The 26498-nt window shown below is 38.8% G+C and overlaps 1 protein-coding gene across 5 annotated transcripts in view; it reads left to right on the top strand.

Annotated features, from left to right (window-relative positions):
- LOC117239690 (telomerase-binding protein EST1A-like) overlaps nucleotides 1-22735 on the top strand; it is a 141554-nt gene extending 118819 nt beyond the window's left edge. For 3 of the 5 annotated variants that reach the window (XM_033505455.1, XM_033505457.1, XM_033505453.1), the window contains 4 exons: nucleotides 12553-12715; nucleotides 20903-21123; nucleotides 21704-21788; nucleotides 22577-22735. In XM_033505455.1, coding sequence (XP_033361346.1) covers nucleotides 12553-12715; nucleotides 20903-21123; nucleotides 21704-21788; nucleotides 22577-22713 — 606 coding nt within the window. In that variant the 3' untranslated portion in view covers nucleotides 22714-22735. The remainder of the gene's footprint in view (nucleotides 1-12552; nucleotides 12716-20902; nucleotides 21124-21703; nucleotides 21789-22576) is intronic. The other 2 variants (XM_033505454.1, XM_033505456.1) reach the window with 1 other exon arrangement.
- The last annotated feature ends 3763 nt before the right edge of the window (nucleotides 22736-26498 follow it).

Here is a 26498-nt window from a genome sequence, read left to right on the forward strand (position 1 = left end):
GCAGGTAAATAACCTATTTTAACTAAAAATAATACTGTAACCCATTCATCTCCTACCTTTCACCTTTAAGATATTCAAATCCACAAATATTTGCACAACAAACATCGAGATATTAATTAAACAGCACGTAGAATGTGTCCATCCGTAAATTCTCCCTATCAAACGTGACCATTATTACACCACCGCCGTCACCAACTGGTCAAATATAGCACTAGAAATCCATGCAATTCCAATTTCTCTAACTTTCGACCCCATTCGTGGTCGAATCTGTTCGCAAATTCCTTGCGACACGCTTCGTCAACCACTTGTACAGGAAGAACGCGATGCAAAGGGGGACAACGGTAGGAGTTGGAACAGCAACTCGCTGAACGACTCTAATTGCATATATTTGTCGCGTATTTATATGGCCATTCTATTCAAATGCAGGTTGCACGAAGGCTGGTCCGGGTGTTACGATCTCGTTTAAAATGGCTCGCGCCGCTGCGGCATTCAACGATGGTAACAATTGCGATTCGTGCTTTAGCCACGTAATACTTGGTTGAAACACGGTGAAATAATGGGAAAATCGTATACAATGACCGTTTTCCTCCTTTCCCTTGTTTATCGCGAAAAAGCTTAGCATTGGTTTTGTTTGGTCGGAATCGATGAATAGTGTTTGGATAAGGATGCGTTCCGTTTTTTCTTAACGCGTGTAATATCGCTCGAAACACGGAGAATTTGTGTTTAAATGGCCTGAGAATGAAATGATGCAGCGGATTTTGCATTGAATTTAGTCGCTTGATAGCGCAACCGTTCTATAACACAATGCTCAGCAGCACAACGTTCCGTAAGAAACAAATAATAGGGTAACAGAAATACATATTTAATCTCAGAATCAAACAGAAAAATGATTTCGATATATATTTGAACGTCGCAGTGAATATGAAAATTGCTCTCCTATAAAGTACAAGGAATATCGCTTATAATGTTTTTCACCCGTGATCTTCGTATGAAATGGCTGCTTTCAGAAAAGGATAAAATCATTCGCAAATAATATCATGAAAGTATGGTTTATTAATATTTATTAGACGTTAACAAACAGTCGCTGATTGTCGATTCAGTGAAAACGTATCTCAACCAAGCCACCATTGCGAAGAAGGGTGTTTCGTCGTTGGCGCGAGTACGAGCGACCAGTTGAGCGCGTAAATCACAATAAAGCGTATCGTTTATTAACGATCTCATTTATGCCGAGCGGCGAAGCAACGGCCGCCTGGAGCGGGGTTGCACGCGCGCATGCATTCTGCATGGGAATCGGCCGCACGCCGCCATTTATATTCCGACCGGTGCGGTGGCCGGGCCTGCCTAAACGATCGCGCGGAAACGCCGAACGCGCAATAAATTATCCATCGTCGCCGGGCATCGGTTGTAAGTATACATATATCGGTACACCGCGACTTCGCGCGGACAGCCGCCGGCTACTGGCGATCCGCATCGCTCGCACCGCTAATAATAACGAGGATCACGCACCAGGATAGCGTGCGAGGTATTGCTATCACTTGCGACAAAGATAGTGTCGTAATTGTCGCGCGCGATCCGCTCGATCACAATCGATTCGTCGTGGTGTTGGTTGCACGTGGATTGGGTTCTTTATACGGTAGATTCGAGCGTTCCAATATCCTGGGAGAGGGTGAACAGAGCGTGGGAGTCGGTCGTGCTTGTGACCAGTTAACGGGTGGGAAGAGCGGAGGATTTGAAATAGAAGCGAGTCGCGGTGGTTAGGTTGTTAAAAGAGCCATCGGTGTCCTTGGTAATACAAATGCTCGATAACATGACTGCAACCTGCTGTCTTCGGCTAGGTTGTACGAGTTAATTTTATCGATGTAACAGTCGGTAGAACATCGCCCATGCTACCTTGACTTGTTGTTCCTTTGAAAGTAGCAGATGTCATGGTGTTATCGCATCCCGAGTAGAAATTTATACGAGTAGATAGGTGACATTTTCATTAGCCACGGATAGAAACGTTACTAACGAATATTAACCAGTTATTAATGAACTATTAATGAATCGCACGGTGTTGACAATTTTCACGTTTAAGCATTACTTAACGAAAGAAGAGCAATCGAGCTTTCGATTCGCAAACTAGTTTGTCTTTTAATGCTCGATCGACTTCGTGGAATCGCGAGCAGCGTAGATAACGCGTGTAATTCATTAAGGCAGGTTGAGATAATCGTTTTTACGCGCGATTAAATAACAGCTACCGGAATTTATTAATTTATTCGACTGGTTGTCAGTGAGAAATGGAGAATTATACGTTGAAGATTATTATTAGACTGTACTGATATAATATTAAAATATTGGAAATTATTATAAAATATGGAAGATATTGAAATATTGCTTATTTTGATAGCTGCACCGTTGGTCTGCAGAATTTCATCTGATTATATGCTACTTTTAAAAGGCGTATAGCTGTAGACTTAATAACTTGTTCTCATTTTCAACAATATTGCTAGAGATTAACTTCTCATTTCTCGATACCATAGTACTCGGAAAAATATCGTTTCATTCAGAGAGAACCAAATCCCTATTACAGCGTTGCAACGATTTCCCATTTCCACGTGGAAAAAACCGCTATGTATTATTCGAAATGCTCCAATACATTAGTCGAGAACGTTCCCCGTTCATCTGGTTCACAAAAGAGTTGATCATCCTTCCCCCAAAACACCGTCGCTCGTTATACCTTTGGATCTCCAAAAAGCGGAAAAAGATAATCCTTGATCCTTCTAGTTAATTTTATCCGATAGTCTGCGCGTTTCGTCCTGTCCACTTTTCCGTAACGCAGAGTCCATATAGGGCCTTTAAAAAAAAATCCCATCGCGGCGAACCCTATGAAACCGAGCGTTCTCTCGATTCGTCGCGCATTCACCCTCGGCTCACCGGCACCCTCGCACGTTTCGCAAAAAGGAAAAGCACGGCAACACGGTGATATTCAAACATTTATGGTCGAAATATTACGGGGCGGACGATCCCGTGGGAGGCGATCTCGCATCCTCGTGTTCACCCTTGCGTCATCTGCACCAGCGAGATAACGTTTTCCGGCGTGTCAACCCCGACGTAAGGGTAGGCCTCTGAGCAGAAGGATATTGTGCTGGTTGTTCCCCAACGCAGTCATGGCTAATGGTCTCACCCCTCTGCGGAACGAGAGAAATCTTTAATTTCCACGACATTAAGAGACACTCGTTCTCCCTGGGGCCTCGTACGGAGAAACGCGCCCCCGTAGAGTAATCTGGCCGCACGCTTGATTCATGGAGCACACGGCGGCTTAGATCGGACCGCACGGTCTTTTCTTCCCAATGTTTTACGCTCTAACGTTCTGACAGATGGGTTATAGAGTGCGTTCCTCTTTTGTGTCGAAACGTGAGGAATGAGAATGGGAGGAGGCTGTCTCATTCTTGGAATTTTTTCGTGCGTGGTTCTCTTGAACTATGGTTACGATGGATACGCGTAAAGGTGGAAAAGTTAGGTATTATGTAGAAAGGCACTCTTCGCGAATTTTATTATTTCGTAGAATTTCACATATATGTACGTACAACCCCTACTTGGCTATAGTTACCAAGATATATTCACAAGTATTTTTTCTAAACAGTAATCTCTAAGTGTATAATATTTTCTCAAATATAAACCAGTCTTTTATTCGTCTTGCCAGCGGATGTAATTGCTCCCGTGGATTTTAGATTGAGTTCCACGACATTTTGAACGATACACGTTTCATGCGTATTCGGTTCAGTGATTCTTATTCTGCGAGTGCAATCGATTTAAAAGCTCGACATGGAAGCACCGAGGGAATTGAAGAATTCTGGATTCATCAGACGAGATAATAGAATCACAGGAACGAAATTGGCTTTGTGTACTTTCAACTCGTAAAACAAATACTGTTTTAAGATCATTGCTTGATAAAAATACATTTTTTCACTTCTTCGTTACAATAAGTTCACGATAGTTTTTATTGATATGTTTAAGTACCTATATTATACAATTTATTGTGACGTATCACAGAAATATAAGTAACAATAGAAATCTGAACAATAGAAGACCATCTCAAGAAAATATACATTTAAATATTTATTAATATTAATATTGCTTTCACAATGGATTAATATAAATGATAACAATTAAACATAAATATAAAAACTAAGAATTATTAATAATATATTCTATATAAGAAATAACTTTAAATTTTATACATTCCATCGTTCACATAAAAAAGACAAATATGTATATATACACGAAAAAAAATGCAATAATATATACAACAATTTAGGAAACTCTATAAAAATATCTTGAGATATACGAAAAAGTTTCAGTAACTTCGAACCAAACTAAAACCGTGCACGAAAATATTCTTCGTCCATTTCTACATTATTCATCTTTCCATTAGCATTAAGATTTGATTCTGATCTCAACGTATCCATCATTTAAACTCAACTAACATTCCTGACAGACACTTTCGTTAACGGCCATAGAATTTCTCTGAAACGGTTTTCCATCAGACCTCCTGATTTTTCTGTCTCTCTCGTTTCGAGTTAAAGAGAGCTCATCTCTTCGAATCAGAAGTATAACCTTTCTTGGAAGGAGAGCCGGCTGGCTGTGATGCGTTCGACAAGCAACCTTTTCTTCTCGATAGATTTTTCCTCAGACTGTTGAAGCACCCTTCACTCATCTCGCCATCTAGTCGCCTGTGTACATAGGTGACGATTTACTTTTTCCCGATGTGTCACAGTCGAAGGCGTGATTTCCTTTCCAATTCGGTGAAAACTCCTCTCCTAGGTCAATATTCCGCTATCTCAGGGACAGGCGTGTCGCCATGTTGTATCGACCACTCACTTCGCCCTTTGTATACATGTCGAGGGTGGCGCGAACGCTTTCTACACGGGATTCAGGATGAAACGTAGGGTTCAGGGTAAACGAATCGTTTAAGAAAGCACCAGGTAAATTTTAAACGTTTACAATTGACTGACTGAGAATTAGAGTGATACAAGCCAATGTTAATTTTTGCAATAAAATAGAATATAACAAACAATTTACAAATGGTTTAAGACGAAAAGTTAATATAGAAATATGTAGAAAATGTGTTGAGAGTTTATTACTTGATTTATCAAATCGTAGAAAGATATACTTTATTTGATTGTCAGTGTCATTTTTAAATTCTTGTTCAGAAATTGGGGCTATAAATCTCATACGTCGAATCCTGATTTCTACTACGATCTTTCGATTTATTTATTCTTATCATCCCAATAAAGAGTAGATTTGAAACCATCCACACTCGAGCTTCCACCAAACTGTATAAAATAAGAACTTAGAAAGAAACGTTCGCCTGGAAGAATTCGTGTTTCTGGATAGGGAAAAGCATTTACGGAATGCACGGTTCCTAGCGTGGAAAATCTATCCCACTCGTCGACACCTGGCGAACATTCCTGGCTTTGGTGGCCAGCCGTGGCGAGAAGAGGGTACACGCGAGAAGGATCGTACCGCGTCGTTTCTATTAGTTCAGTCATCGACAGTGCAAACACTCCTTTGTGTTGCGCGTGGTACGTTGTTCGAGTCGGGATGCACTTGAGACTGCGGATGCTTCCCGCCGGGTGCTATCGCGCGATTCCAAGCCGCGAAGGGAGGAAGATTGAGCGTGACGAGGAGAAATCCCTGGTTCACGAACGGGGTGAAAGGAACGGAGAAAAGAGAGAGCGAGAGAAAGGGAGAGGGAGAGAAGTAGAGGGATAGAGAGAGAGTGTGGTATGGCTCGTGACAATGTCAATGTTTGCGTCGTTGCACCGAAGCACTCTCAGGACGGCCGGAGACTGAGTGTCTTCAGGTTGTACAGGAAGAATGGATTCGTGTCGAGGGTACGTAGAACTAGTCGCTCTTTGCGGGGACTACCTCAATGAACCTCCATTAATTTCCAAGCTTTTCCCCGTGACTTGGTATCTCTCCTTTCCGTCTTACGAGTCTCTGTTGCTCTTGGTCTGCCTTCTTCCTGCCGTGGAAACGTCAACGGTGCCTGCTTATCCGCGCCTTCTCTCTGCGATCCTTCTTTATGCCTCTAAGTACGTTTATCAGACGTACCGTTCGATGTTGGAACGTTGGCTAGCGGAAGGAATGCAGGTCTTATTGATTCAGCCCACATGGAACTAATGACGCGATACGTTCCATGGTACGTTTCAGAAAAATTAATCGACTGTTATAATTTTTCGAACACAAGTGAGACATATTGAAATATAAAATCACGTTATTGAATTATATATCACATTAAAAAGTAATGATCATCTAGTATTTTTTCAAACTTGTCTGTATTATACTTTATACTGTTATATCATTGCGATGGCGCGAGCTCCAAATAGAAACTACAAAAGGTATTTCTCAAATGTCAAATGAATACGGTTTTGAGAGCTTCTTTGGATAGTGACAGTAAGCTCTCGGCAAGTTTTATACCGCGTATCTCATAGTAAAAATTCTTGAAACTATTCTATGTAGATACACAATTTGTACCGTAATTGCACGAAAATCGTGTAAAGTGCACAGTTGTGCTTAGGCTGAGTACAAGCGGTTGGATTAAGCGATTGATTGGCGAGAAATTTTAGTAAGTTGCTCTGTGTGGAAGCAAAAATTTAATCGACTAACTTTGTCGGTGATCGACTAACTGACTCGACCAAGTTTAGTCGACCGATCTAGTCGACCCGTATGTAGTCGCCCTTAAACATTTCACGCTCGTCTTCCGCTTGTCGTTCTCGATATTCGAAAAGTTCAAGCCAGCAGAGATGTCAGTGCATAAATTACGGGTCGCTGGGAAGCGTACACGGTTCGAGCTTTCCGCGAGGCCGCTTTGCAAACGTACGGCCCCAGGGGATTACACTTTGACACGGCGGGATACTTGTTCGGCGTGTAACAGGTCCTCGCGGAGGTGGCGTCAGCCATCAGCTGGCCCCTCCAGGTGTTCCGGTATTTGTCGTCGAGAGCCGATTTCAGCGTGGGCGTACTTTACGACTGCGGGGAGAAGAGACGATCGAGAGGTGGGTGCGCATGAAGATCTGATTTGCGAGCGCCATTACACGCGGTCCGATCGTTGTAGCCGCAACTGTTGCATTTATGAATGCGATTACCCTTAATATATCGCGCGTGTAACTCTGCCTGCTAATTCCACGGCCGGGTGGAGCGGCCAATAAAGTCTAGACGGACTTACGAGAGGTGCTTTTTTTAATACTTGTTAGTTCTTCGTCGGTGGTTTGCTTCCTTCCTTTCTTTCTCTTTTATGTTCTCGCCGTTTGCTATTTTCAGGAAGGTTTATCGTTATTCCGTGCACGGCATGGGATTTGGGATGACGTATGAATGGCTTTTTGGAGAATCGAGTAAGTTGATTGATGTGATAGTAGAAGTGAAGTAGAATGTTATAATAGGTATATTGGCACACGAAAGTCTACTTGAAACTACGGAAAACTTTTATATCTATGTGTGTTGTATAAATTTTCAAATGAATACTAACGAGACGCAAATGTGGTAATTGTATTTGTATCTACGATTTGAAACTACTCTAATGGCGTACGTAGAAATTACAAGATATAGAAAGTACAAGTAAAGGTAATAAAAAATAAAATAAAATGACATAACATAAAATGAAATAAGATAAAATAAAATAGTTTCTATACTTGAGAACTTCAGAGAATGCGCCACAATTAATCAAGTCCGAATCTCGTTGCGGCCATGAACGAGCTGCCGTCGCATCTCGTTCCATGATCCCAGTTGCACGAGGCTCGTCATCCCAATTACCGTGTCCCATCGAATCACGCAAAGCTGATCGCATGTTCGCGTCTCGGTTATTTACACGCTTCCTCGAGAAAGGAGCACGGGTAGACTCTCCACTCTTTTCCATGTTCGTCCGTTCGCTGATCGCGCGCGGAGGATGTCCACGCGCGCACGCGCAGGTGTAGCTCATCCGCTCGCGTTCTTGCGCGCGCTATCTCTGAGAGGTTAAGGCGTTTCAGATAAGAGAGACTGCGGAGGACGTACAGATACGATCTTACTCGCACGAGTTAGCGCACGGAACATGACGCGTACACGAGCTGATCGGAGGAATTCCAGGCGATAATGCAACGGATGACGCGATCTGAAGCTTGGTCAGGCGAATTTATGTGGCTCGGTAATGGATGTTACGGGGATGGTGTTACTATTGCTTGTTGCACACGTTTGATTATACACTTGAGTATATATGGTTGATTACGTAAGAAGATGGTATATATTGGATGAAGCTTTGGGTTGTTTATATAGAGATGTAATAGAGCGGAGTTGTGGGAAAGAGAGGATGATAATGACGACAACGATTTGCGATAAGCAAGTGTGCAATAAAATTAGTAAGGATTCTTTAAATTTAATGTTATTAGTATCTGGATTACATATATTCTTTAACGTTCGTATCTTTCGATAATTCTCCAAAAAATGTGTAACGAAATACACTCGCAATACGAAATAAAAAATATAACCTTACCATAGCAAGGGTTTAAAAGAGGTCAAAGATGCGCTGAATTTTACAATTTTGTTACAATCATTGGCAATACACCATAAATGAAATTTAAGAGTTCAGCAACCTGAAAAAATATTTGATTCAAAATTCGGAAAAATGATGAATATTGATTTCTACATTACTTGGAGCTACATATTTTTATAATAGCGAGCTTTATAATAACGATTCCGTTCGACGAAACATACTTTTTATTCGGCTAGTATACACGTTCGATTCAAACGATCGTGTATAATCCTATGCACTATAAATTCGAACGATTTTTCTTCCATCCAACCGGTAGAGTGGTTATGCCATTTCCGGTCTGCAATTTATAATTACGAGACAGCCGGGAATGTACGGTGAGTCCTGGCAACTATTGCGAGTAATCGTGTTCGAACGTAATCGCTGCTCGGCACTTCATTTATTCACTGCTCAATCGGAAGTCCATCGGGATCCATACGCCTTCTGACCTAGTTACCAATTCCACCAAACAGATCGGCTATGTTTTTAATTATGGTACACCTTATCGTTTATGGTAGGTGTAGTGTCGTTTCGCTGGAATGTGATACCGTTAATTGATTCTCATCCCGTGGTAGTTGAATGAAATTTCTTACGGGCGCGGGAATACGCCATGAACGCGTTCCCATCGCGCTTATGCTAATTCGAGACCAGCAGGTGTCGTGTGTGTAACATTGAAGAAAAGAAGAGTAATGTTGTCGGGATTGCGTAATCGGTAATTTTAATCCTTCGCACTATCAGCAAAGCATTTTAGCGTTTCTTCCTAATTAATTCGATACAATGAAACCTTCATCATATGAACTAATTTCATGACCGTTTTGTTTCCACAAACAATAGGAGCCAACTAATCAGGTACTTTAAATTTCTGAGCAAGCTCTACTAAAAAGAAGAAAATCCAAGAGCCAACATTTCCAAAGAGAGATTAAATCAATTAGTCGATCAACGAGTACCTGATTCCACTCTCGAGATACTTCATTTTATCAGTCAATCGTCGATCCCAGTTACGATCCACCGCACCTAACCGCACGAACTCGCCCAACTTCTCAGAACGCCTCGCCATACAGGTTGTCCGGTAAAATTGGCGCGATCGGCCAATGTCTGGTGTTCTACGCTTCTCTCTCTCTCTCTTTCTCTCTCTTTCTCTTGAACCGTGAACCTGTCCTTAACGTGACGCGAGTAGGTTTCCGCGTCAACGTGGACGTGGAACATTTACAATGTGGCTAGAGGCGCGCTTAATATGCGTGGGTGTTGGAGCCGCGGTGCGTGATTCAAGGCGGGTTCTCACGCGCCACTCGTGCTCGAGGGACGGCGTGGGGTACGGGGACGATCGGAACGAAGGAAAAGTGACGAAGACGCGGACGGAGGCGACGGGCACAACGGTACGTGCTCGATCGTTTAGGAATTCGCGAATGCTTTAAACGGGAGTAAAAGCGCGACCGGTACTCCGCTTCGACTTTCGTCGCGTGCTATCACGAACGCCAAGGAACAAAGGCAAAACGCACGCAATTCGCGCCGCGTATCACAATGTTCTGGGAAGCGGCACTCTCATGGTATATATTTATCGACTATTTAAAAGTTGAAAAATGGAATTTGGCCAGGAAATTCCGCTTGGTTAAATCTTTGCACATGGAACTCCAGTTATGCTGGCACGATCTTTCCCATTTCATATGAATCGTTGAAACGTGCCGTGAATTTATAAAATTATCAAGTGCGAACTTTGTATTCAAGAATATCTTCATTCTTTTTAAAGATATTCTTACGTGGTTAATTTATATAAATATCATAGATGTTAGATTTCGAGCAAGATAAAACATCAAATATTGGTATATATCGTACGAAAATGATATGATAACAGGGATACGAACAATTGGCTGCTATGTTGATTTTTCCAATTCATGAAATATTTTACTCTAAAAGAAAATTTACATGATGGATATACAATGACGTACAGAAATATTGGCGATGGTAATCTTTATTTTGCGCACGATTCATATAAAAAGAATTTATTATTCTTGGTTCAGTTTTCTCGAGATAAATAAACAGCATATATCGTTTACGCGTACAAATATGCAAGCAACATGTTCGATATAAGTTTTACCCTTTATAACATTTTGGCATTTGATATTGCGATTGTGTCACGCGAAACGAACGACTCATCTCTTACGTTTCGATAAGACGTCCAGTTCCGCGCTTAATTATCATGTATTGTGCGTTCGTTGCGAGCTCGTGGAAAGCTAACATTCCGGAATTCACTGCCATTCGAAATACCTACGAATTCGTAATATCACCGCCGCGAGACGATTTTCAACGACATTCGTTCATTATGCATCGTCATGCAGACGCCATTCCTTGCCGCAGTGAATATTTTCGATTTTTACGATCGACAAAACGCTGGAGTAACAGTTCATAGGAATGCATTAATTTTATAACTGAAAATAGTCAAGTAAAATGTTCTATAACAATTCTTGTATCGTTTGTTCTAAATGATAGGTCTGTGACCGTTCGACTGTTAGATCCTCGATTTTTGCCTGATTTGGAATTGTATTTCTTGAGTTGGTGTAGGTACACGTGGCTTTGTCTCTGGGCGCGTGACGTCATCCTTTGTTCTAAACAAATGCGCGTGTACATCATCACGTGCAATTTGCACGTGGAGATCGTACGTGCAGGAATATTTCCCTCTTCGGGAGGCATTCTTGGAAGCCAAGGCACTTCTGCCCATCACAACTAAAAAGTATTAACTTTCAAGCGGTCCGGTTTGAATAACTATTATAAGGAATGAAAATATTTTTTAATCATTACCAACAGTTATCGATAAGGAAAATTTGTTTTCATTACTTTAGAAAGGTACATTGGCTACATTCTATTATACCCAGGGTGATAGATCCCCATAAAAAAGATATCATTCGTTAGAGCATCAATAAAGAAGTATAACAACACTAGTGATCAAATTTATTTCTACTCATTTCTACTGACCCAATTCTATGAACGGAGTATAATCTATATTATCACTAATTTATGTTATCAAATAGTCGGATTCATATTTTTTCGATCTGTTTACTTTCCAAGAATTCTTTCCTTATTAATTTCTCGGAAATTTATCGGTTCGAAATCCATCTCATTACAATTTCCTTATCGCTGGTCGCGATTACTTCCTGCAACCGTCAGTTGCAACCGTAAGTGTAAAGAAGAACGCCATAGAAAGCTATATATACGTGGTTAGAAATGGAAACAGTTATTAGTCTGAAAGTCGCGCGCTAATCATCAGGTAGTCGACACTAGAGAAGTGTGAGAAAATCGTTTAAGAGTTGATGAAGAATAATCTCAAAAAGACGTTCTAATTACTGGAAAGTATCATGAAAAGTGTTATATCTATATCATTTCACGAAGCAAGGGCAACATTAGAGGGCCATTATCTTCGTTTCCCTCGGTATAACAATGGCTACTTGGCATTCGCGTTATGCCTCTGGCTCAATATTATTCTACGCGATGGTTTCACTGACAATGAGGACATGCGTGGGATTCAATCGATGGCCAATGCGTCTTCCATTACATCCCGCCTCCTTCTCGATCCTTAAACAAATAGTACAAGATTCGTATGGATCGAACTGAGAGAAGAAGGAGATCAGATGTCTCATTTTTTAGTTTCTCGCGTTTCTTCCTTTTCCCTTCAATAATTTCAATTTATTCGAAGAGATGTGTTTATTATATTATTTTATTCTTTCTTCTACGGAAATCATTTGCGCTAGGAATCGTACCACCGCTGCCGCGAAAGTAACTTAAAGTCATCTTTTCGTATTGAATACTAAACAGTCTAGTCAATATTATAATCATATTTAATTTAAGCGTCGCGTATAATAACCTGTTTCGTTAAAATATTTCATCCTATTTTTCTTACAATCGGTGTAACATTGGTTTAAAGCATTTTGGATGCATTTGAAATCTTTACGAAAGGTAAGTACAACAAATATGGCATAGAAAAAAGACTCATGTATTGAATTTTTATGTTTTAGCAAATCTTGCAAAAGTCTTCAGTTTCGGTGGAAATCGAAGTGAGACCTAGACAATTGGTGCCAGATACTAACTGCTTTATCGACTATCTACCGCAATTACAAAATATCGCGAAAGCAATTGCTGGCGCTCAACCGATTTACACGCTTATGGTGCCACTTGTAGGTAAGTGTGTAGACTCCTCTTAATTGCTTTTTAGACCAAGTATGCCAAGTACAATTTGTGCTTAGTAAATTTCCTACTTCTGGTATTATCAATCTTTCAGAATTTCTTAAGACTGTAAAATTTAATATCCACCGTAACTTTTACCATTTTTAATATTCATGTCAATAATTGGTGTCGCTAATATCGAATATAAAACATAATTTACGTAATTTGAGCTACGAGAAAGAGACGAAATAATTCTCCTTCAAGAAAATCTCTGAACCGGTTGATTTCGGTTTTCGCGATGGGCGAATTTTTTTTTTTTTTTGAGGACAATCGACGATTATCATATACGAAGTGGAGGTGTGTAATACCATGCGAAATAAGTCGCGAAAGGAAGAAAAAGTAGAACGTATGAAATCGTCGATAAATAACGAGCGAGAGGTCGTGACTCGTGCCCGAGCACGCGTGTCCCAAGGTCTGTGTTCGCGGATCGAAAATAAAAGGCGGCCCGATGCGAATCGATCGGATCGAATATCGTAATCCCGACATGTTTCTTATCTTTTTACTGCACTCTTTTTAAATTTTTTTTTTTGTCTCATGCAATTTTCTTTTTTCGTCAATGAAGGTTTGGAAGATATCCTAGAATGAAAATTCTTGACACATAATTTATGATATTGTAAGATTATATTTTCTATTTATATTCGAACTACGGTAATTCCTATCGTATTTTTTTCTTTGATTCCTTTTACGCGCGTCTTAACACTCTGGGGACCGGAGACGCGAATTCGCATCTTTTATGCATCATGCGGTATCCTATAAAAATGTTAACTGTCGTTAAATAAAACAGTAAAACAGTAAAAAAGCAACGGATGCTACGAATGAAAGTGTTTTTTTATTACATGTTCACACGAAACAATACGAAACCGTTATCAATATATTAGATATAATATTGATTGCCTGGAAAGTTCTTTTTCGCTCCAAAAAAACACGCGGGAATTTAGGCTATATGCTTGTCAGAGCAGACGGTCCCCAAAATGTAAAGAAGTATTCGTGTTCTTCGCAATCACTTCAATTGTTGAAATCTGATTAACATAAATAAGTGTACAAATATTTGAGAGAGATAAATGTTAGTTCAGTTTTTATGTCATGAGAGTAGTTTTAATATGTTCTGCTTTGTTTTACCTGCTGACTGTCGTAACTTCTTCCTGTCAAAAGAAAGAGTAGAACATTTTTCTATATAAAGCTAACATAACGAAAATTGAATCTTCAAGCGAAAATAACAAGAGTAATCAGTCTCTTTACTATTATTCAATTTCTAATATAAGCAAACGTCATATTAAATCGTGTCAATTTCTGAAATATATCTTCCTCAAAATTTTCAACAGATTTTTATATTATCGATATTGAAGAGATCGCCAGAGGTTGTTCATGCAATATGTCAAAGTAATTATACTGTAATTCCACACTTTTACGTTCAAATCACCTCAATCGATTATTATACTAACCTCTGTGAAACAGCAGCAATAGTGAGTCGTTCTTCTGAGATAAAATATACTCAGGAGATTTCAAGGTTATCTAAAATGGAAGGCTCACCAATCACTGTTACACGATCACAAATTAGTGATAATTGGCTCGATAATTCAGGCGAATCAATTTCGAGACATCGCGCAGTCATTATCACGAACTATTCTGTGTTTCGCCAGTAGTAGCGTTAATGTCCATTACGAAATCCTATCTAAGGAATGTTTTATAAAATTTGGTTTAATATTCTCTATTGTATTTTTAATGAATTTCAAATTATTATCGAAATATTCATCCCATATGAATGGTGGGTATCATAGACTTAAATCTTTGTTGACAATTTTTAACACTTTAGTCAATATTTTATCTTATTATCCACCCCATAGATTGTCACGAACTGTGTAATACAAGTTTCTAGATACATTCACAGGTACAAGCGTTTTCATTATCTGTTTCGTTGCATTTGTAATCTAACCGATCCGCCGATGAATCGAGGAAATTGTTGCGAATCCATATCGAATTTTACACTTATATCGTAGCAAGTGAATGTCGTTGAATCTCCAATTGAAAATGTTTCGAATGGGTCGTATTTGTCGTTGAAACCACGTTTCGGTATTTTCGGCCCTCGTCTTCTGTGTATACGCCAGTAGATTATTGGATTTGAAGGGATTCCGCTTGTTCCAAGGGGGTGGACCGGACTAGAAGAGAAGGAAGCACATAGAGGCAACGGGTCGTGACAAAAAGACACGTTTGCTTGTAGATTCTCCGAAACTTTTTGGCGGCCGAACGTCGCAGACAACAGTTTATTCGAGTAATCCGGAAGGTACAGTTCGACCCTCGTTCACTCTTTTCCCCTGATTTTTCATGAATATGGATGAAAGTTTGCTTCCTTCCTGTCGTTCTAGTCTACTCCGACAGTGGGTTAATTTATTTGGGCTTGTGGAAGAAAATGTTTCTTCGACTCGTCTTGGCGAGAGGGGGATCATTGGTTGTTGAAACTCCATTCGTGATGTTGAGGCCGCATCGGAATGGGGAAAGTATCGTAAGTGGAGTAATTTACTAGTGTCGTTACGATCTCAGGATCACATCAAGAGGTCCACAAAATCAAAGAAATTCTTCTCATTCACTTGATAATATCATCCAATTTCCAATAAAACACTCCGCGTATCAACATCCATACCTACATTAAAAAATTCTTGGGGACGCTTCTCCGAACAGTCTCTGTCAGAAGTTTGTCTAAGGGGCATCATCTAAAAAATTCTTCAGAAATCTTCTTTCAGAAATTATTGCTAAAAGAACGTTCTAGAGATGCATTGCAGAAATCTCGTTGAAAGATTTTGCCGAAAGAATTTGTTTAAAGATGTTCTTTAGGAGCTTCTTCTGCAGCCGAGAATTCCTCCGATTCCTCCGAGAGGCGGATCGGAAGAAAGAAATAAGTCGATGGTGTCCGAATGAATATTTTAATCATTCTCGTGCTCGCCTTCAAAGGCGACAGTTCTCTTGCTAGTTTCTCTCTTTGGTCTTCTTTTGCCACCCGGGTGGCACGGAAAAACGAAAGTGCGCGTTCATGCAAAATCGACTGGCGCTGCCCTTTGACCCTGTCGCGCATCGCGGACAGCCACGATCCGTCTGGTCCCAACAACGGACTGCGTTCACAGTTAGGTTCTCACGGCTCATACATGAATGCATGTGTATACTGGCTGAAACAGTCGGCGATTGGCCCGACGCGACACGGCCACGTTGTTCAGCCACGATCCGTACGTGGGCGATGGCTCGTGGTCGCCGACCGATGGAGAATGCTTTTTCGATCTTTGTCCTTCCTATTGCTCTATTTGTGCTATAAATAGGGTCGTGAGAGTGACAAATGATCTGAACATCGTTATCAGAAAATAATTTTATTGAAACAGAACATGTGCTACTGAAATATAGAATATAGCCTTCTTTTTCGTTCAAGATTCCTCGCGCAACATTAGCGCCCTTAAACGCCGTTCATCGAGCCCGATTCTTCATGACAATTCGTCTCAACGAAAGTAACTAGCAATGTCAATCGATACCATCAGCTTTCCTATTTTTTCTTTTTCATGGTTAGCAGCGACCAACCCTTACATTGCTGAAGAGATGAATTGATTAATTGGAGACAGAATAAAAGTCGTTAATTGTTAATTGGCAATGAGAGAAAAATTTGCATAATTGAGAAAGGACAGAAAAGAAAATTAGTTTATTATAATGTTATAAACACTTCAATCTTCTGGAAGAAGAGATTAATGATGAAAAAGATATTCAGGAAATTCTTGAAATTCACAGCTACGACGTTAGAAGAATTAAATTCAATAATACAAAATGATTGGGGAAAAAATTTGACCAAATTAATGGATTTATTTTATATGATTTATTTTGTATCTATCTTCATTCTTGAAGTTTCGATGTGGTCGTACTTCTCGCGAGAATTACAGATTAACTTATTTTCGTAAAAATGATCTTTTATAGTCAGTTATTAGCGCAGGCGCTACAGGTTTCCATCTTTTATTAATCAAGTAAACATTTCCAACTTTATTAGGCAAATAACCTGTTTGTCATTAAATGCTATTTTGATGGAAATGTATAGAAATATGTATAGGTCCTCCTGTGTCGTCGGCTCCATCGTTTCTAGTTATCTAGTAACAATCGGTTGCTTTTCGTTAAATTGTTTTACAGTGTATCGAAACATTGTTGCGTTGCAGAATATACGAAGACGTTTCTTTCTTTCATTGCTTTCATATTTTGTCGAAACAGGTCGAGAAAGCAGAACGGTATTCTGATCTCGTAAAATTACTCAGAATAAGCGGAGTTGAACAAAACAGAATTTTTGACAAAATTCTGATACAACAAATTCTGGCACAGCAGAAGATACCTAAGATCGCGAAGGATGAGGATCACGAGGTTGAACGTTTATGGAGCAAAGGACCTTACTATTCCAATTCCTTTTCTCCGTGTATGTCTAGCCATAATTTGGATTTTTCGACATTTTCCTCTATTATTGAAATGCGTATACAATGATCTTGCGTTTTTGGTCCCTTCTATCAAAAACGTATTTCAGCACCTGTACAATAGCATATTGAATGCTGTGTTACTTGGTCCTGCCTTCATCGTGGATAAGGTCATAACAAAGAAATCTGCGCTCAATCTGATTCCTATGGACATGATAATCCCAAAACCAGTTGCAATGTATTATGAGTTGATTGCTGACTTGATTTTGCCCAACGATGACCTGATTTGTGTTAACGTACCCGAAGGTGGCATCCCTAAACATCAGGTATCGCAGGCAAGACACGTCTATACCTCCAGACAGTTTTGATATGGTAATTGTTGAAAGTCATAATGCATACGAATGTTGTGTTACCTCGCGGCTGATCGAAGCAACACTTCAGCAAAATCGGGACGAGACGTTTGGACCTTGGGATCCACTACCCAATAGTCCAATTATCTCAGTTATGTCTTGGCAAACAGGAATCTTGTTGAATATTGTGATGTCGGGAAATTCAGCGATGCAGGACTTAATGCTATTTTGGGGCTGATTTTCCCCGATCCCAATGATACGTTGGGGTGTTTACGATGGTGTCCAAAACTGGTTATACAAGTCTCCACTCATTTGGAAAAATTAAGAGACAAATAGAGTATAAAAATCGGAAGATCGTTAAATTACATTGTATTATATGTCGGAGACGAAAGAACACCGGAGCCTCTGGAATTTTGGGAAAATCCCGTAACATTGTAATCTAGAATCTACCATAGCTGTAATTAAACAATTGTAATCATCCAGTCCGATTGTAATTGTTCGAGATTTGTGATAATGAGCTTGGGCTCGAGGCGACTATCAGTGGCCAAACGTAGTCGCGGTCAAGGGATGAACGTTTTATGTAACAAAGATATGGAGTAATAGTTTAGCTTCCCTTAAAAAGGAAATAGTTGTAACACTCGACAGTAAACATTCCAACGGTCTCTGTCTCGTAGCTTACCACACGCAGACCCTATTCTTCGAGTAAGATGATTGCTAGATGTCGATGCGTCTCCGCAGTACATGTTCAGCTAGCCTGAGGGCCCGTTATAAATCTCAAGATTTAGTTAACTAAAGTCCTACAAACAGACAAACAGTCTTTGTCCCAACTACGGGAAGATAGGGGAAATCTACTTTCTCACGAATGGCGGTTCCCGCCAGCAACTTCCCTTTGAGGGCGGCTAGCATCTTTTTCTAACCACCGATATGGAGATTGACCAACTAGCAGCAACGCCAATTTCCCTTACCTTCCGAACGAAGGCTTTCCTCGACGAATCCGAGGATCTCGTGTCCTTAGACACACCCCATATAGTTTTCCTCTGTGGCATCATCGGGACGGAAAGTCACTCTCTCTTGCGATCTCATCGACGGAAAGAGTAACGCCGTACGATCAGTGAATATTACGCGTTTTATTAACGAAGAATCAGACTTAGATTTTGTGAGCACGTACATCTATCATCCCGTTGACCGCGGATTCGTTATCAAACCTAAGGCCATTGTCACTAGTGTCGCGAGCGCCTAATCGCCGTGGTTGATTGTCAAGTCTGTGGTATCCATATTTGTGTTAATAAACCGTACCTTGTTATACCATAACGATGGCTAATTCCAATGAAGATTCATCAAACACCCACAACCCTATTCACAACGCTACCCCGACATGTATAATATATAAATTATTGCAAAATAAACTTGAAAATAAACTGAGTGAACAAATAATAATTAAATAATAAATACCAATTCTTAATATATTCGTATCTTTCTTTTTGACGGAAAGACAGGTAAAAAGATTAGTAGGAAAATCGTCGTAAAAATAACCCAGAACCGTATTACACAACATTTTTTTTTACAGAAATATTTGATTCTTTACTTATTGAGTCTTCTTTTTTGCATCGTGCTGCGAGAAACTGATTCCTTTCTCCTATTTGAGAGATCCAAATTGCTTTTCCGCGAGTTTATCAATAATTTGCGACGAGATCATTCTGTTCTTATGACCTTTGCGTCTTTATTTCGAAAGAAATCGAGAAATTCTCTCAATATTTATACACGATGTTTCCTACTAGTGGTACAACTGAAAAGGGGATGAATCTAAGTAAATATTTTTGCCTACGTATATCCATCCCTGATTAATTGGATATTGCCAATTCATGAGGTATGCATACTCTTGACTATATTAACATTTCCTACATCTTTTAATCTTTGCCATTATATCGATGCATTGTTAAAAAGGACACTCTTAAAGAACTCTAAAATTTTTAAATTGTTGAATAAAATTTTCTGAGTAAAAAAAGTAAAAAAATATTTCATTGTCCATCCCTACTATTCAATAAATTTGGTTAGTAATACGAGCGGCACGGTGATATCTGTTTTCTATCTTACTTAGGTAAAGTATTTTATCCATCATTTCTTCATTTTTCGAGATATATTGAAATATTTCAAGTTCTCCGTGTTCTTTTTTATCTTCTAAGCAAAGTTGGAAAGTTCTGAAATTTCTTTGTAGAAATCTAGAGATAGTCTTCGATCTAATTGTTTATTAGATGATTTTAATAGTTTGTAATGTCGCATATATTATGTATTAAGTTAGATAATCTTAGTTTAGATGCAGATAGAACATTTGTTAGTGCAGCAGATAAGTCACTAAGTCTTCGCCACTCTTTAACTTTTTAATGAATTTTTCTTGCTTTCACTTCCATTTTCTTTTTCTTTTTGCTACCTTTGTCACAGTTGCGCGCGGTGGGACTTTCTTCAAAAAGAGAAGCTAATATCGTTAGTTTGAATGATTTTAAATGTCTCTCATCTGTAATTCAGTGACGTTCTGTATAATATTATTATGAATGTAGATGCGTTGTTACCTACCTCTTCCTAAAATTTATTTTATCTCACTTCTTTACTTATTTATTTCGCGATACAATCAACCATTCAGAACTATTATTTAGCAGAATGAATCGTTATTTCTTCAGCAGTCTCACACATATCCGCGTCATTCAACAGCCAAGTTACCCTCGCATGACTCGACAGGAAGTTCGTTAGGGGCGTTTTCACGCAGCGGGGGTTGGGCAAGCGAAGTCCGAGTAAACACTATTAAGGTTCCTTCGTTGAAATTCTGCGTTGACGCTTGTTTTCCCTGGGTAACAGCGTCGATGAAAAAACTTTTCCCACTTCCCACGAATAGATTCATCCCTCTGTTATTCCGTCCTCCCTTTCTCGATTTTATGTATCTTGCATGCTCCCCCCTAAAGACAGAGAAACTTATAGAAACAATTGAACATAATAAAGAAAATATTGCTTTAAGATTAAGGAAATTAATCTTATAACTGTTCTCTGTTTTCTTCGTTTCTTTATACAAATGCTATTATTTCTCTAACTATACAAAAACTCAAACATATTTTGTTTGTTGGACGAGAGAGGTTCAATGGAATATTTAAATCGCTATTTTTTTTTTATTGTTATTTATACAGATGTCGATACCAACAAATTTTTTCTGATGATATAGTTTTATTATTTTTATATACAGTGAATTACCAAAATGTTTGTACATATATTGAGCAATATACACAGAAACTTTTATAAAAAAATATATATATATAAAAGATATGAATTTATATAAACATCCGCTGTGTAGCAATAATCAAACGTTTCTATTGTTGTTGCAGTTCTGAACGAGCTCGAGGGCTTGGCAAGGGGTGCGGACGCCAGAGATTGTCCTCCAGCTTCGAGGGCGACTTTGGATCCAGAACACGTGGCCAGGGTGGCTGAGAGCGCAAAGGTAGCTCTGGCTTTCGCGAGAAGCAGAAATCCGGCGATTCGGTGCTTGACCACCAGAGGAACTGTGCTGACGTCCAGCACGTTTACGGTAGAAGAGGACGTTGACAAGGTGAGCGAATCAGCTTGGTTTATGCAGATGAATATGAGACTGCGGATGTTTATTCATTTATGGAAAACTTCAAATATAGAAAATGCAAATAATACATAGTATAATAAATAATAAAGTAAAAAAAGCAACTAATAAGTGTACAGATCATAATAAATAATAATGACGTTATACCATGTTCGGTGAATGAGGCAGATAAAAATAAGCATTCCAATTAAAGTTCCAAATTTCTTAGATATATGATGCTCAACGTTGTTTCATTCAAGGAAGAAATTTGTTTCAGTAACGAATTTTTTATGTTTCTCTTAAATTTTTTTTTATTATAGTATACAACTAAGAACAGTATTTTTTCGAACGCTTTAATACTATTTAATACAAATTTATAATGAAGATGCAACCGAACTTTTCGAACAATCCAATCTGACTCATGAAGTCACGTGCCGCTATAAAAGGTTAAAATTCTGAAACTAACAAGAAGAATCTTTTGAAGGTACAGAAGCGCCGCCAATTTAAATTCCCGCGATGCTGAGTCGCGTGTCATTTTATAAAAATAATAAGCGGAACATCTGTAATTCTGTTGCAGGACGGGTTGACAAGAAACGATGACAGAATACTGGCTACGTGCTTGAGCCTCTGCAAGGCGGGTAACAAAGATCAAGTAAATGCAGGTACGTACATACACGGTGCCACCGCGCATATTTCTCTCAGAGGGTACTCTGAACACGTTTCAAGCGTTTCCCGACGCTTTGATGGTGATTAATACCGCCTCTGGCCGATTGTAATGCTCGTTCCGCTCGCGGATAAACCGTTATCGGTGTTGACAGTACATATGGTCTCGTGATCGACCTATTCGTTACTTTTGTTCGCCTTTATCGGAATAGAACTTATTAATTGATAGGATGTTGCTTATTCGTCTCAATTTGTAATATTGATAATTTGCTATTACATAATTTTTGTTTTATCTTCGAATTCCTGAATCTCGGAAGTTTCTTCATTGGAAAAACGTTCAAGAACATGGCATGATTGTGCAAGACATAACGAAACTACATCGCTACCTTCCTTAGTTAAAATGTCCTATCTAATATCTATTCGTTCTTTATAATTCTCTACAAGTATCCAAATACATTCGTGAGCTACTATATATTAAAACATTTAGATTGTGGTTTTACATTTATATTATATAGATTGTGTTACGAAATAATGGATAAATATTCTAAATTGACGCCAGAAAGAGTAATAAAACTTCAGTTTTCTTGGATGTTTCGAGATGGTAGGTAGGACGTTTTAACTAAGAAGGGTAGATCAAACGAAATGTGTCTCTGGATAAAAGGAATTCGTTTCCATGATCTAACAAAAACTCCCACCATCTCAACCTGAATGTCACACTCTCCATGCAACCATCGAACCAACAGTTCCTTCGGAAAGCTAAACAATCCCGGAATTTTCGTTTCAACAGAAGAGGGTCAGCCACGACGACTCAGGAGGGAAGTTGTCCTATTAACGGATGACAGGAACTTGAGGGTGAAGGCGCTAGCAAGGGATGTTCCCGTAAGAGAGGTGCCCGATTTTATGCAATGGGCCGGCCTTGGTTGAGACGCTTTTCCGACCAAACATACCCGCTAACGAAAAATCTTCCGTTACCACCCCCGCCGAGTAAACTTGAACAACAGCAGCAGCAGAAATAGCAGCAGCAACCATCAACAGCAACAGCAACAGCAGCAGCAAGACAAAGAAAAGGAAAGAAAGCGTGGAAGAAAGAGCATGGAGGAAAAAAGGGGAATCGAAGAAAAGAGGATATCTCGCATCGTGCTCCCTCAATCGTGGCCGATCAGCCGTCGCGCGCGTGCGACGGATCTTCCGTTCCCACACGTAAGTTCGTTCTGATTGTCGAGGTCGTGCCTATACCCGCGGTGATGCATTCATCGTGTCGGCAAGGATGTCAAAGAGATCGGCAAAGAATGTGTGTGTGTGTGTGTGTATGAGAGAGTGCGTATGAGTAAGTAAGTGAATGAACGAGCGAGCGAGTGAGAGTGAGAATGAGAGTGAGAGTAAGTGAGTGAGTGAGTGTGTTAGTGAGAGAAAGAGAAAAAGAGAGAGAGAGAAAGAGAGAGAATATGACTGGTCATTTTCCATGGTGACATTGCTCGATGTAGATCGAGTTTTTAGGAGCGACCGAGACTAGGAGAAACACAGGGAGAACGGTAGTTTGTAGTAGGATCAGAAATAGAGGGATAAGAGAGAGGGAAATAGATATAATTAGATAGAAACGACGATGCGTGATCGCGACGCTTTCCATCGTTGATTTCTTTTTCTTTTTTACTTGTTTTTAATATATTATATTTAATAGTTATATTTAGAGAAATATAGATTTCTGTTCTCTTCAATACGATTAACAGCTACTATGAAGATTTTCTTACATGTAAGGAGAAAAGGGGATGTAAAGCGGCGCGAGAACGTTGATAGCTGAATCGTATCGGGGCAAAGTAATTTGTCCGAGAACGGAGACAGGAAAGTATGCTACTCAATCTGAGAGAAACGTACGAGAAAATAAAGCAAGAAAATGAATGAAGCGAGAAACGAAACGAAACGAGACGAGACGAGAGGGGTCGATATTTTTTACACACGAGAATATCTTTTTTGGTTGATTTTTATCGATGACGACCGCTCTGCGGCCGGCTTCATTTTTCTCTACCTTTTATCATGTTTGTAACGGTCTATACACGCGTATATATGCATATATATATGTATATTTGTACGCACTTTTGAATATTGTATACACCGTATGCGGTCGTTGGAGGATGCGTTCGGAATCCGCGTACATCCCGCCTCGCGTGTGTGTCGCTTGTCTTTCTTTTTATTCTCTTTTCTTATGCTGTCCTTTTTAGCAAGCTCCCTCCCTCGTACCGGATCGTTCTGGAATTAATTTTCTTTCTTTCTCCTCTTTTCTGTTTTTCCTCTCCCTTTCGGCTGTCCCTTCGTTTCTTTTCCTACTCTTTTTCTTTCTCGTTGTACGCGTAACGAAAAAGTTATCCTTGCACGCCGTGTATTATTCTTTTTTTTATTTTTTTATTTTTTTTTTTTTTTTTGATGCAATTTTCGATATTTGTATCGTACTTTTTCACTTTTCTTCACTTTTTCTCTAACGATTTCATGGTTTTTTCGTACGATGGTACGATTTCGATTCCTTTATTTTTACTCGTTGTTAGCTTCTTTTTCCTTTTTACGAGTCTCGTAACGCCTTATGGACTTTATCGAAGTTTTTCCAGGCGTAGTTTCCATTGTAGTCTCGAGCAGAGAAAGATGTGTTTGATATATATATATTTATATATATAGATTTGTTAGATTGGCGGGGGAGAGGTAGATATGATCAACTGAGAAACGGGAGTAACTACCGAGTAGCGCAAATTACATAAAATAAATTTAATACGAGTCTTCAGATTCTTGTATCCGTAGATTTCATCGTAAAGTATTTCAGTTTACCGGAGATATTCTCTATCTTTCTTATTAATATTTTTCAATTAATTACTTTGTTAATATTGCTTTTAAAAAGCCACCGCGTACTAATTTAATTGCTAATATATTTTGTTTGCTAATATTCGTTAATCGTCAAAATAAAGAAGAGTGATGTTTAGCTTAGTGCTCAATTACATAGAATTCGAATAATTAGACACTAAGTAAAATCTTGTTCATATAAACTATTATACTTGCTTCTCCATTCATTTTATCATAGCTGAATCTAGCATATCTGTGGTCCGTAAGGTATTACGAGAAGAATTTTAATTTTTTTTATAGAACAATTTACGCGCTCGGTGTTGGCGCAGCGAGAACGAGTGCGATTTTTACAACACAAAAAAGGTGACCGTGTTTTAAGCCGGATATAATCACGATAGACGCTCCCCATTTGCATTCCCACTAAAACAAAGTTTTCCAGAGTGACGGCGTAGAGGTCCCGAATCCTCGTCGTTTTCCAGCGACTGCTCGCGTGTCATTGTCGAGAATGTCATGTGAATTTTTTAATCGAGACAATTTGCTCGCGTCAAAATGCCACAGACACGAAATTGAAACGCCATTTGTTTCGCTTATAACTGCCGCCAGAGATGGTTCCTTCTGTTGGCGGATGCCATTTTGTCGACTAACTTTGCTACCATTTCCGTGTGCCAATGAATTCGTGAAATTTTGTCAGGGGAATCAAGAATGTTAATTTGTAAATTAAATAGGTTTTGTTTTGTTGGATTAAATGGTATTACTTTTTTGATTAAATGTCCATCATTTTGTTCGTCAATACTGCTGCGGTGTTAAAATTTTTACGCTTCGATCTTGTTTTTGATTTAAGTACCAAAAATGTTCTTAATATTTTATGAACTTTGGCATAAAATAAAAGCTTGAATCTTTCGTGGTTTCTTCAAGTTTAGAAAATTTTTTGAGCTTCCGTTGAAAATTACTTAAAGGGCGTAGCAAATAATATAACATAAAAAATTTTTTTTCACATTTGTATTTCGTGAATCGACTTGGTATTTGATTAATTTAGGAATATTATTCGTTGATCAAGTAAATGCCATTGTTTATTTTGTCAGGCGAATGATTACATTATTTTATAAACTAATTTATAATGTATTTGAATAAATGTAGTATAATAATAATATGTCTTGAAGCACTTTGTTTGTTAAACAAGATTTAATAATTTGGTCGACAAAGTGGTTGTTATTTTATCAACGAAGTAAATATCATTTAATGAAGCAATATTATGTAATTTTTTTGAAAACGTAAACTGCATCAAGTTATTCGTATTATTAATAATATTAGTGAAACTCGAATTATTTTGTTATCAAAGTTGGCATTGTCTTACTCTTTAGACAGAAATGGCGTCCTTTCATTCCATCAAGATCACGTGTATGTGGAGCAATGAGCCGCTTATTAATTTAATTTGACAAAGTCAAAGATTGTAATTGTGAAATTATAACGCCGATAATCTTACGGGAAATGAAATATCTTAATATTTAAATTGTAAGAAAATTAATAGAATGTACACGGTAGATTTGATCGGTAGGTTTCGCCTCTTTTGTGACACACGATTCTTCATCATGTTTTTTTACTATCTTTACTCATTTCTACCATCTTAAATGATTATAGAAATTTAATGGACCGAGTAAATTGTTAAAACACCGGTGAAATATATTATAAATCTGAATTATTTTTCAATTTATATATATGTATATACATATATATATACATAAAAGGCCAAGCTAAAAAAAGGTAAAAAAAAGAAGAAAGAAAGAGAAACTATTAATCATACGTGAAATAGTTAAACTGATCGTATAGCGTTGCAAAGGGTCATCGTAAATCGTACGTCAGCATAACAAATTAACAGTTTAACAGTT

This window comes from Bombus vosnesenskii, unplaced genomic scaffold (assembly GCF_011952255.1).
Source record: "Bombus vosnesenskii isolate JDL3184/JDL3185 unplaced genomic scaffold, Bvos_JDL3184-5_v1.1 scf7180000014105, whole genome shotgun sequence".
Classification (NCBI taxonomy): Eukaryota; Metazoa; Arthropoda; class Insecta; order Hymenoptera; family Apidae; genus Bombus; species Bombus vosnesenskii.